The 11,718-nt window shown below is 52.9% G+C and overlaps 1 protein-coding gene across 1 annotated transcript; it reads left to right on the top strand.

The window, feature by feature from the left end:
• Window positions 1-461: 461 nt before the first annotated feature.
• PI16 (peptidase inhibitor 16) lies at window positions 462-11,718 on the top strand. The gene is made up of 7 exons (XM_004424462.3): window positions 462-954; window positions 4,106-4,327; window positions 6,189-6,298; window positions 6,571-6,659; window positions 7,290-7,769; window positions 7,983-8,122; window positions 10,035-11,718. The coding sequence occupies exons 1-6, from the start codon at window positions 619-621 to the stop codon at window positions 8,102-8,104; spliced, it is 1,359 nt and encodes a 452-aa protein (XP_004424519.3). The 5' UTR covers window positions 462-618; the 3' UTR covers window positions 8,105-8,122; window positions 10,035-11,718.

Here is an 11,718-nt window from a genome sequence, read left to right on the forward strand (position 1 = left end):
CACAGTGAAAAGCCCTATTCCAGGAAACAGCCAGAGTGGGAAACACTCGGTCCCTCCCCACATTCGCAGAAGTCCTGCCTCCCCATGGGGCGGGGAGCTGGCCAAGGCCACGCCGTGTGGGTGGCTGTTGTCTACTGTTACTGAGGGCCTACTACTTGCCAGATACTGTACTGGGTGCTTCACATGCATTCGACCTTATACAATCCTCCTTCTAGCCCTGTGAGGTGTGTACTATTATTATCATTGCCTCAGCCGAGAAAACTGGCAAAAACACAGCTAGCAAAGGAGCAGAACCAGGAGTCAGATTTAGGTTGGCCCAACCTGTACCAACTGCCTCTTATCTTCCTCCATCCTGCCACAAGCCACCTGTAGCTTCCTCATCTTGCCCAGTCCTCTGGGGGTAGAGTCTGTTTGGTTTCCTTCCTCTTGTTTGTTCTCAGCACCCAGGGGGTGTGACCTGGGTGCAACCAGTCATAGCTCTGGGGAGGTCACTGTGATTTGGAGCCTGGAGGACCTGTCCACAAGTCGGAAGGGACTGTGGAACTCACACAGCTCTTGGCCTAAGCCCCTGTTACTGAGAGAAAGGAAGCTTTTGCCAAGGACTCCAAGGGGAGATAAATGCTGGGAGTGGACTCAGCCCTCCCCAAGACATTGTGTGAGCCGGGCCAGGCCTCCAGACACAGCCCCTCCCGCCCACCCCAGCCAGGGTGGTGCTTGTGTGGGAAGGACTTTAAATCCAGCTGCCAGACCCCTGGATGGGAAAGGCAGAGAGGGCTGGCCACCATGCACGGCTCTCGTAGTCTCCTGGCGCCCCTGCTGCCACTGCTGCTACTGCTGGTGGCTGCCACAGGCCCTGCTGGAGCCCTCAGTGATGAAGAGAAACGTGAGATGGTGAAGCTGCACAACCACTACCGTGCCCAGGTGTCCCCGCCGGCCGCTGACATGCTGCAAATGGTGAGTGTGGCCAGGGGCACTCACCTGCCAGGGTGGAAGAGGTGTGGGATGGGCCCCCCACCAATCCCTCCCACCCCCTGAGCTGAAACTATCTCAGAGACTCGTCTCTCTGGTCAGAGTCCCTGACATTCTATAATTCACAGGTCTGCAGAAGCAGCCCCATTATACAGATGAGGAAACTGAGGCTCAGAGGGACTTGCTGGCCCCTCAGGGCCTTGCAGGTCACACAGCTGGCAGAGCCAGGCCTGGAAGCCCTGGCTTCCTACTCCAACAACCACTTCCCAGTGCTTCTTAAAATACACGTGCCCCTGGGAGGGGAACATGGGAAGTTCCTAACCTTGGTGAACAGTCTTTCAGATGCCTTCTAAGGAGATGAGAAGAGGGAACAGGGCAGCAGGACGGGTCCCAGCACCTACTAAGGAGATGGGTGAGAAGAGGAACCAGCAGCAGAGAGGGACCCGCATCACACAGTTCAAATTCTGTCCCAGCCACCTAGAAGACCTGCGATTTGGGAGAGTCCCTTAACCTAGTAAGGACCCTCAGTTTCTCATCTGTAAAATGGGGTCATCATTAGAGCTACATATACATCAACATGGACTGAATCTCACAGATAGAACATTGAGTGGGGGAGGAAAATGAAATCTCAAAAAAAATATATACAGTAGGCTATATTTACAAGAGGTTTAAAAACATGTAAAAAATACTGTTGTTCACTGGTGGGGGACACATGCAGATGTAGCAAACGCACATGGACATGCCTACAGACAATGGAAGCCAGATCTGGGGCGGTGGTTACCTCTGTCAGAGGAGAGTGATTTGATGGCGGGGTAGGAGCAGGATGTTTATGCTCAAGATTAAAAGAGAGAGGCAGAAATGCACCTCCTTCTTGCCCTCCCTGAGGGCTGGACCAGCCCGTCTCCTCCAGTCACCCTCAGGTGTCCTGGGAGCTTGATGGGCAGTGTCCAGGGGCCCTGTAGCTGGTGCCCAAGAACAAGGTCACACCTGGGGAACACAGCAGCGAGCCTGGGGGTCCAATCTGGCAAAGAGACTCTGGGTGGGCCCCTTTACCTTCAAATCCCTCCGTTTCCTGATCTATCACGTGGGGCTGGCAATCCCGGCCCTGAGGGTCAGACGGGATGACGTGTGAGAAAGATCTAGGAAGGGCTCTACAAGTGCACACAGCACCACCATTCACAGCCCTGTTGGCCTTGGCGACCAGGAACTGCAGACAATATATCAGTAGCCCTTGGAGGCTGTACCAGCTCTGCCAAAGCTCCCAGATTGAGGCTGAAACGCCTTGTTGGGCCTCAGTTTCCCCATCTAGATCCCTGATGCCCTACCTTCTCGCTGGCTGAGTCTGGGGCTACACACAGGCTGGGAGCTGCTCTGCAGACAGAGGTGGGCCTCGGGGGTGGGGCAACATCCTGGGAAGCAGTTCGGATATTGAGGGCATATGCTGCTGCCTGGTGGGACGTGATCGGAGGAGGGGGTGGAGGTAAGGCTGGCCTGGGACACCAGGATAAATCTGGGACAAGGCTCAGGCTCAACCTTGCAGTGAGGGAATGCAGAGACTCTGCAGACAAAGGGCCTGGGATCAAATCTTGACTTTGCCATTTATGAGCTGGATGACCTGGGCCAAGGTACTTAATCTCTCTGTGCCTCAGCCTCCTCATCTGTCAATTGGGGATGATAACAACATAACAACGCTCTTGTATGATGGTTGTTAGGATTAAATGAGTGAACATGTGTAAAGCACTTGTGGACAGGCCCTGGCAGCTGCTCCTGAGAACCTTGAGGGGGGAGAAGTGGGTGTGGCCACACAGCCCCGTCCCCTCGGGGTCACCCAAGCTCCTGGCGCCTGATGGGCTGTCTGGCTCCCGCAACTGGCTGGGCCTCCGGAGGGTGGAGCAAGGGCTGCCGCCAGGCCATCCTTTTCCAGGAGAGGCCAAGGACAAAGTTTAATGGGATCCAGGCCTCCCTCCTCACTCCCTTGGTCAGATGCCTTGTTAATCCCTCTTCCCACACACACTGGGCCTGTCCTCCCAGCCAGGGACACTGAACCTCAGAAGCTCCCTAACCTAAAATGCCCCCTCCCACTGTTTCACCTGAGGTCCCCAACTGGAGATGACTGGCTTTGGGATCTGACAGCTCTTTTGGGCACACAGGCTCTGAAAATAGGCTTCTGGATGAGCGTCACACAGAGACAATTTTCTTGGGGAAAAGGATTGACAAGAGTTGAGAGCGCTTGGGAATAGCACTCGGGAGAGAAGCCTGGAGCTGGGAAAGCCATAGAGGCTGGGCTATCCCAGGCGAGAGTGGGAGCTCAGAGGGGAACACTGGCCCCCCAAGTCAGATTCATGGTGGGTGGGACGGGGAGGGGAACTGCTGAATAAACGACCCAGCCCTGGAACATTTCACTGGACATCCTGTGGTCTTCAGAGTGGTTCAGGCAGCCCTGGGAGTTCGGCAGGGGCATCGCTGCTGCCCACCTTTCACATAGAAGGATATTAATATTAATTAATAATAACATTGGGGCCGGCTTGGTGGCATAGTGGTTAAGTTCGTGCGCTCCTGGCCCAGAGTTCTTGAGTTTAGATCCTGGGCGTGGACCTACACACTGCTCATCAAGCCATGCTGTGGCGGCATCCCACATACAAAATAGAGGAAGACTGGCACAGATGTTAGCTCAGGGACCATCTTCCTCAAGGAAAAAGAGGAAGGTTGGCAACAGATGTTAGCTCGGGGCCAGTCTTCCTCACACACACACACACACACACACAAATTAATAATAACATTGTTACAAACATCATCTCACTTATTTTTCCCAAAGCCCTATGAGAGTTCAGAGAGTTAGGCAATCTGTCCAAAATCACACAGCTGGTGAATGGCCTTAAGCTTGACTAACTTCATGGCCTGGGGTGGCATCCTCCCACCTGCCCACAGAAGCCCACCAAGAGCAGAGACTTGTTCCAGATCATGGCCAAGAGTCACCCCGCTAAGGATGGGAGGATCTCTGGCCCCCAGCACACCCTCAACCTTCTTCTCCGATCCTCACAGAACTGTGGGCACCCTCACCTCCCTCTCCCATCCCCTACACCTGCCTCCATCGAGCCCTAAGCGTGCTCACCCCCCTCCCTGACCTGCCCCACAGAGGTGGGACGAGGAGCTGGCCGCCTTCGCCAAGGCTTACGCGCAGCAGTGCATCTGGGGCCACAACAAGGAGCGCGGACGGCGCGGCGAGAACCTGTTCGCCATCATGGACGAGGGCATGGATGTGCCGCTGGCCGTGGAGCAGTGGCACCAAGAACGCGACCACTACAACCTCAGCGCCACCGCCTGCGACCCGGGCCAGATGTGTGGCCACTACACGCAGGTGCGAGGCGGGCGGGCGGGGCCCCCTCTCCTTTCACGGCCCCGGAGTCCCTTAGTCCACATGCTAAGCCCCCTTAGATCCTTCTTGAAAGTTGTCTTTCCACAGCAATTGATGCGTAGTCCAGGCCTATGACGAAGTCTGCTTCTCAAACTGCCTAAACCATTGTCAGTTGATTCTTCAGAAACCACAATCTTTTGAAAACACAGGCGGCCCCTTTCGGCCTCCTGGTACTGAAGAGACCTGACTCAGGTGTCGCTGAGCCCTTTGCGTGGACAGTAGTTAGTGAATGAGGCCATCCTGACCGAGCTCTAGGCAGTACTGTCCTCTGACCTAAGTTATGCAGGGCTGTCCCCCCACAGTAAATGCCCCCCGACTTCTGTCTTCTCTCTCACTGTCCGTTTGTTGTCATTTCTCATGATGTCTTAAGTTGCTGCTTCTAATTTGCCAGGGACCAAACAAGCAAATAAACAATTTTGTTTGTTTAATTTTTCTTTTGTTTTTAAAAACTGTGTATGTGTAAAGTAAGAGGAAATTGTCACTGAGTGAAGGTCTCAGGGAGCCTTCTGAGAGCTTTTCCTGCCTCGCCGCCACTTTTTGCTTGTGTCAGGGTTCTCACTGCATTTTGAAAGTTTGAGTTTGCAATTAACAGGTATAGGGTGTGTGTGTGTGTGCGTGTGTGTGTAGGGCAATTAATATTAGTGTTATTGAATTCTCTTTTTTCTCCTCCCAATGCCTATTTTTTGTTCAAACAATAACATGACAATTTTTTAAAAAAGGAAAAAGTACACTCACCATCTTCCCACCCATATCCACCAATTCCATTTTCCAGTGCCTCTTTTGGGTGGTATTTTTAGTGCTAATCTTTAGGGAAGGAAATCCCAACATCACCCACCCAAATCAGGAAGTTGTGAGGGTCCAGCAGCCCTCCCTGCCCCCTTCCCTCTGTCCCCTGTCCCCGCTCACAGCCCCCCTACATACATATCCTCCTGAACAGATTGCTGTCAGGACCCAGCAGGAGTGGGTCTGCCCCACCTCTGCCCCAACATTCTCTAGGGCTGAGTACACACACTCTCTGGCGTCATTTCTGCCTGGGAGATGCTCAGCAGTGGTACCTGGGGGACCCTCAGCTGATTTAAGCAGAAAGACCCCAATCCCGGGGCCAGTGTCTGTGTGTGTGTGTGGGTGTGGGTGTGGGTGTATACAGAATCAACAGCTAAAACCAGATCTCACAGCAAAAACTGGCCTCAGTTGGAGTGACTCCTGGGCAGACTGGGCCTAGAAACAGCAAGGGGAGGCTTCTGGACTCAGCCCATGGTGGTGCACAAAGGTTGTTCTGACTTTTTAAATTTTATACTTAAGACAGAACTCCTTCTGGCAGCTAGGAGACCCACACACAGAACCCGCAGAGCAGCTCCCTGCTTACCTGTGATGTGGGAGAAGTTCCATTTTCAAAATGGTTCCTCCCGTTTCCTTCCTTGAGCTTTGCTTGTTGCTGATGTCTAAGACTCTCCCATTTGAGATTTATTCATTTGGATATACTCCTTGTTTAAAATGCAAGGGCCTCTAGGGAGAGCCCACAAGAAGAATTTATGAGGGTATATCAAAAGGGAAGGTTTTCAGAGGGAGAGAGGCCAGGTGAAACAGTGTGTGTGGTTGGCAGGAGAGAAGATTGTTCAGGACAAACTCCTCCCCGCCCCCAGCCGCCTGTTTAAAGTTTTGTCCCAAAGCTGTGTGTCCTCAGGGACTTGGATCTCACAGGCTATAGGGTTCCTCCTCTCCCCACCCATAGAAGGCTGGTGTAGAGAGACACCAGCTAGGGGCCATCCTACCCGGGCCAACTGTTGGGTTTGCCCTCCTTCAGGTGGTCTGGGCCAAGACAGAGCGGATTGGCTGTGGCTCCCACTTCTGTGAGAAGCTCCAGGGCATTGAGGAGACCAATATCCAATTGCTGGTTTGCAACTATGAGCCCCCGTGAGTGCTGAGGGAGCCCTGGGGTAAGGGGCGGGCAGAGCCAAGGGGAGGGCTGAGTTGGGCACAGTCTAAAGAAGTGGGAGGGGACCAATCTAGGGCCTACACCCCATACTCTTGGGGGAGCTGAGGGCACGGATGGGAGTCTGCTCTCATTGGCCCATCAAGTTAGTTGGCCGGGGTACTTCTGGACTAGGTGTGCGTACGAGGGATAGATAGCGTCAGGGGTTGGCAGGGATCTCCCCTCCCTCCCACATCCTCCTCGCCTCCTGCAGGGGGAACGTGAAGAGGCAGAGGCCCTACCAGGAGGGGACTCCGTGCTCCCAATGTCCCTCCGGCTACCACTGTGAGAACTCCCTCTGTGGTGAGTCAGGGATGGGGTGGGGAGGAAAAGGAAGGGGAGGGAAGGCACGGTGACCAGAGCCACGGAGTAGAGCCTCCCTCTACTCCGGGGCCATGCGTGGGCAGGGGAGGCGCGGTGGGATGCGACCTCCAGGGGCTCTCGGCGGCCCCACCCAATCCGGGTTCCCAAGCCCGCTTCGCCCTCCTTGCGCAGCCGCTTTAGCGCCTTGTCATTCCAAGTGACCGGATTTCAACCCTCCAAGCCGAAGGTAGGGGAGAGTCCCGCGGGCTGGGCGAGGTGGACGTGGCCAGACGGAGAGGGCCCGGGATGGGCGGGGCCGGCGGTGGGCGTGGTCGGAGGGACACGGATGGGCCGGGCCTGGCACGCAGTGGGCGCATTGGAACAGGAATCCAGCTGGAGAAGTCCCCCGCAAAGTAGAAGTGAGAGTGCCGAGAGGAGGACTAGAAGGGAGGAGTAACAGTGTCAATCACAAGAAATAACATTTATTAGCAATGAGGGACCTTCGCTGGAGGGGGGGGTGTGTTTGTGTGTCGTCCTAGGACATTTGGTGGCCTCACCTTGATTGCGGTGGGGTGAGGGATGTGAGGTCCCTCTTGCAGCACTAACACGAGGCCTTGTCTCTCTTATCAGAACCCATCAGAGGCCCTGAAGAGGATTTGCCTTCCCTGGTAACTGAGGCCCCATCTTCCTTGGCAACTGAGGTCCCTTTCTTTTTGGCAACTCACAGCCTGCTCTCCTTGGATGAGGGGCCAGCTCCCTTCCCCAAATCGACCAGTGATCCCATCCCCAAATCAGCAGACAAGGAGGCCAGCAGGACAACAATGCCCTCCAGAAGCCCAGAGAGTTCTCTGCACCCCAAGGTGTCCCTGACAGGGACACGGGAGCCGCTACCCTACTCCCAGGAGGAGGGCGAGGCTGAGGCCGAGTTGCCTCCTTCCAGTGAGGTCTCAGCCTCAGTTATTCCAGCCCAGGATGAGCCAGGTGAGCTGCAGGCCACACTGGACCACATGGGGCACACCTCCTCCAAGTCCCTGCCCAACTCCCCCAATACCTCTGCCACCGCTAACGCCATGGGCGGGCGTACCTTGGCCCTGCAGTCGTCCTTGCCAGGTAAGGCCTGTAGCATCTGTCCTGCCTTCCCTCCTGACTCCAGAATGTCAGCACCCGCCCCCAGCATAGATGGTATGGGCATGGCGGGGCATGCACCCTCTGAGTAGGAGTTTCCTCCCTGGCTGCTGGGCTCCCCCTTGCATGCCTGATAGCGGGGTGGGAGGTCAGGCAGAGCTGTCTCCAGGCTGAGGCAAAGCTTCCCCCTTCCTGCAGGTGCAGAGGGCCCTGAAAAGCCTGGCATCAAGTCAGGGCTGAACTCGGGCCCTGGTCCTGTCTGGGGCCCGCCCCTGGGACTGCTGCTACTGCCTCCCCTGGTGTTGGCCGGAATCTTCTGAAGGGCTCACCACTCAAAGGCAAGGCTGGTGGGGGCACCCTGGCCTCATGCCCACTCTGGATTGTCTGTCTCCGAGTAAGAGGCCACAGCTCCCTGGACAGGTCCTGCTCTGTGGCCCAACAGCCCCTCTTCACCCCAGCTCCTGCCCAGACTCCAGGCTAGTGCCCTTGTGCCCTCAGGCGGCCTCTACAGGGCCACACCCTGGCACTGCCCCAGGAGTGCCTCTGCCTCTGGGGAGGCTCACTCCTCAGCTAGCTGCAGATTGTTCTGAGCAGTGTTCCTGTGGCCACAGGTGCCTGTTCTCCAGTTGTCTTGCGGCCATGGCCTGCTCTTCTAGGGACAGAAGATCTCAGGGCATGCCAGGAGTCCCTTGGCCCCTCCAGTCCCCTGGCCTCTTCCTGGAGCCATCCAAGTCCTGGGCTGTTCCCAGGAGTGCCTCCTGCCTTCCCAGGGTGAAGAGACCAGCTATCCTCCTGCCATCTCCCCCACCCTGTCCCCAGCACCCCCAACAAGACACATCTTGGCTGAGGGCCCTCTGGAGGCTGCAGGGCATGTGCCTCATCCCCAGACATCCTGGGGCACGAGGCAGGGCTGGCTGCGAGCTCAGGTTGCCGCCCGATGACTGCACACCTGGCCTGGACCCCTCCTGCCTCTCCCATCTCGGTCCAGGGTCGAGGGGAAGGGTGGGGATTCTGGAGAGATCCCTGCCTGATGGCCTAGGGCTGTCTGCCTGTGCAGGGTGGGGGTTCTCTCTGAGTGCCTTCCTCCCCTACTCACCTGTGTAGCTGGGGGGCAGTGTGAGGGGACAAGTCCCGCCTGAGTGGGGTTCTGTGGGTGGGGCAGGCAGGGGCCAGGGAAGGGAAGCAGCCCCTGCCTCCTGAATAAAAGCCTGTGCTCGAGTTCCCCAAGTCTCCGTGCTTGGGCGGGGCGGGGGGCGAAGAGGCTCAATGCTTCCCCCCACCAACCTGTGGCACTGTTCCTTCTCCTTTACCCCCCACTTCCCAATACTCCATTTAGTTATTTGGGGCACTCTTCCTTTCCTTTCTGTAACTCCCCCCCACCTACCCACCCAATCTTCAGGTAGCTGACAGGAAGGGGAAAGGGCCAAGGGAAGGCCAAGGGTGCTGGGCTGACTCCCAGCTCCAGGAGTCACCAGTGGGGCTAGCTGGGTTCAGGACCCAGGATCAAGGAGTGGCATACAACCTCAGTTGGGGACTGAGGGCAGCCTTGGACCAAGCTGGGGCTGATGGGGAGAGACAGGGCAACTGTCTCAGGGCCAAAGCCGGAGTGTGCGTGGTTAAACAGGCAGCATCCAAGTCAGGCCAGTGCTGCACGCCGACCATATATATATGTGATATAATGTATCTCTATTAAGATATAACACAAAACTCACCCATTTAAAGTGTACCACTCAAGGGTTTTTAGTATATTCACAGGGTTGTGCAACTATCACAATTTTAGAACATTTTCATCCCCCCAAAAAGAAATCCCATACCCATTAGCAGTCACTCCCCATTTTCCCTCCACCCCCCACCCACAGCCCTAAGCAACCTCTAATCTATTGTCTCTATGGATTTATCTATTCTGACGTTTCATATAAATGGAATCATACAATATGTGGCCTTTTGTGACTGGCTTCTTTCACCCAGCATATTTTCAAGGTTCATCCATGTTGTACCATGGAGCAGTACTTCATTCCTTTTTATTACCAAGTAATATTCCTTTGTATGGAATACATTTTATTTATCCATTCATCAACTGGTGGACATTTGGGTTGTTTCCACTTTTTGGCTATTATGAATAATGCTGCTATAAACATTCGTGTAAGTTTTTGTGCGGACATGCGTTTTCATTTCTCTTGGGTGTATACTTAGGAGTGGTATCATATGGTAACTCTAGATCACATGTAACTCTATGTTTAACTTTTTTAGGAACTGCCGGACTACTTGCCAAAGTGGCTGTACCATTTTACATTCGCACCAGCAACATACAAGGGTTTCAGTTTCTCCACATCCTCGCCAACACGTTATTATCTGTCTTTTTTATTATATCCTTCCTAGTGAGTGTAAAGTAGTATCTCATTGTGGTTTTGATTTTCATTTGCCTGATGGCTAATGATGTCAGGCATCTTTCCATGTGTTTATTGGCCACTTGTATATCTTTTTTGGAGAAATGTCTATTGAAGTTGTTTGCCCATTTTTTTTTTGCGTGAGGAAGATCGGCTCGTGAGCTAACATCTGTTGTCAATCTTCTTTTGGTGAGGAAGCTCGGCCCGTGAGCTAACATCTGTTGTCGATTTTCTTTTTTTTTTTTTGTGAGGAAGATCAGCCCTGTGCTAACATCTGCCAATCTTCCTCTTTTTTTGCTGAGGAAGACCGGCCCCTGGGCTAACATCCATGCCCATCTTCCTCCACTTTACATGGGACAAGGCCACAGCATGGCTTGCCAAGCAGTGCGTTGGTGCGCACCCGGGATCCGAACAGGCGAACCCCAGGCCGCCGCAGCGGAGCGCGCGCACTTAACCGCTTGCGCCACTGGGCTGGCCCCCCCAGTCTTCCTTTTTGCTGATAAAGATTAGCCCTGAGCTAACATCTATGCCCATCTTCCTCTATTTTGTATATGGGTCCATGCCCGGGATCCGAACCCACAAACCCCGGGCTGCCGAAGTGGAGTGCATGAACTTAACCACTACGCCATTGGGCTGGCCCCGTCTGCCCATTTTTTAACTGGGGCATTTTTTTTTTTTTATTATTGAGTTGTAGGAATTCTTTGTATATTCTAGCTACAAGTCCTTTATCAGATATATGATTTGTAAACATTTTCTCTCATTCTGTGGATCGTCTTTTCAATTTTTCTTGATGGTATCCTTTGAACACAACAGTTTGTAATTTTGATGACATCCAATTTGTCTATTTTTTTTCTTTTGTTGCTTGTGCTTTTGGTGTTATAAGAAACCACTGCCTAATCCAAGGTAATGAAGATTTATGCCTATGTTTTCTTATATTTAAGTCTTTGATCCATTTTTAGTTAATTTTTGTATGTGGTGTGAGGTGGGAGCCTAACTTCATTCATACATGTGAATATCCAGTCGTCCCAGCACCTTCTGTTGAAGATCATTCTTCCTCCATTTAATTGTCATTACCCTTGTTGAAAATCAATTGACCATAAATGTGAATTATTATTTCTGGACTCTCAATTCTATTCCATTAATCTATATGTCTTGTCTTTATGCCAGTACCACACTGTCTTGATTACTGTAGCTAGTAGTAAGCTTTGAAATTGGGAAGTGTGAGTCCTCTGACTCTATTCTTCTTTTTCAAGATTAAGCTCTCCTGGGTCCCTTGAATTTCCACATGAATTTTAGGATCAGCTTGTCAAACTTCTGCAAAGTCAGCTGAGATTTTGACAGGGATTGTGTAATCTGCATCTTAACAATGTTAAGTTTTCCAGTCCATGAACATGGGATGCCATTCCGTTTATTTAGATCTTTACTTTCTTTCAACAATGTCTTGTAGTTTTCAAAGTATAAGTTTTGCAATTCTTTTGTTAAATTTATTCATAATTATTTTATTATTTTTGATGCTATTGTAAATTAAATTATTTTTATTAATTTCA

Source organism: Ceratotherium simum, chromosome 13 (genome assembly GCF_057802395.1).
Source record: "Ceratotherium simum simum isolate JZ-2026a chromosome 13, ASM5780239v1, whole genome shotgun sequence".
In the NCBI taxonomy this organism is placed as follows: domain Eukaryota; kingdom Metazoa; phylum Chordata; class Mammalia; order Perissodactyla; family Rhinocerotidae; genus Ceratotherium; species Ceratotherium simum.

Coding starts and splice junctions, on each gene's coding strand:
- PI16 (XM_004424462.3), top strand. CDS start 619: ATGCTGGGAGTGGACTCAGCCCTCCCCAAGACATTGTGTGAGCCGGGC. Junction 6,299..6,570: donor GTTTGCAACTATGAGCCCCC/GTGAGTGCTGAG, acceptor CGCCTCCTGCAG/GGGGAACGTGAAGAGGCAGA. Junction 7,770..7,982: donor CCTGCAGTCGTCCTTGCCAG/GTAAGGCCTGTA, acceptor CCCTTCCTGCAG/GTGCAGAGGGCCCTGAAAAG.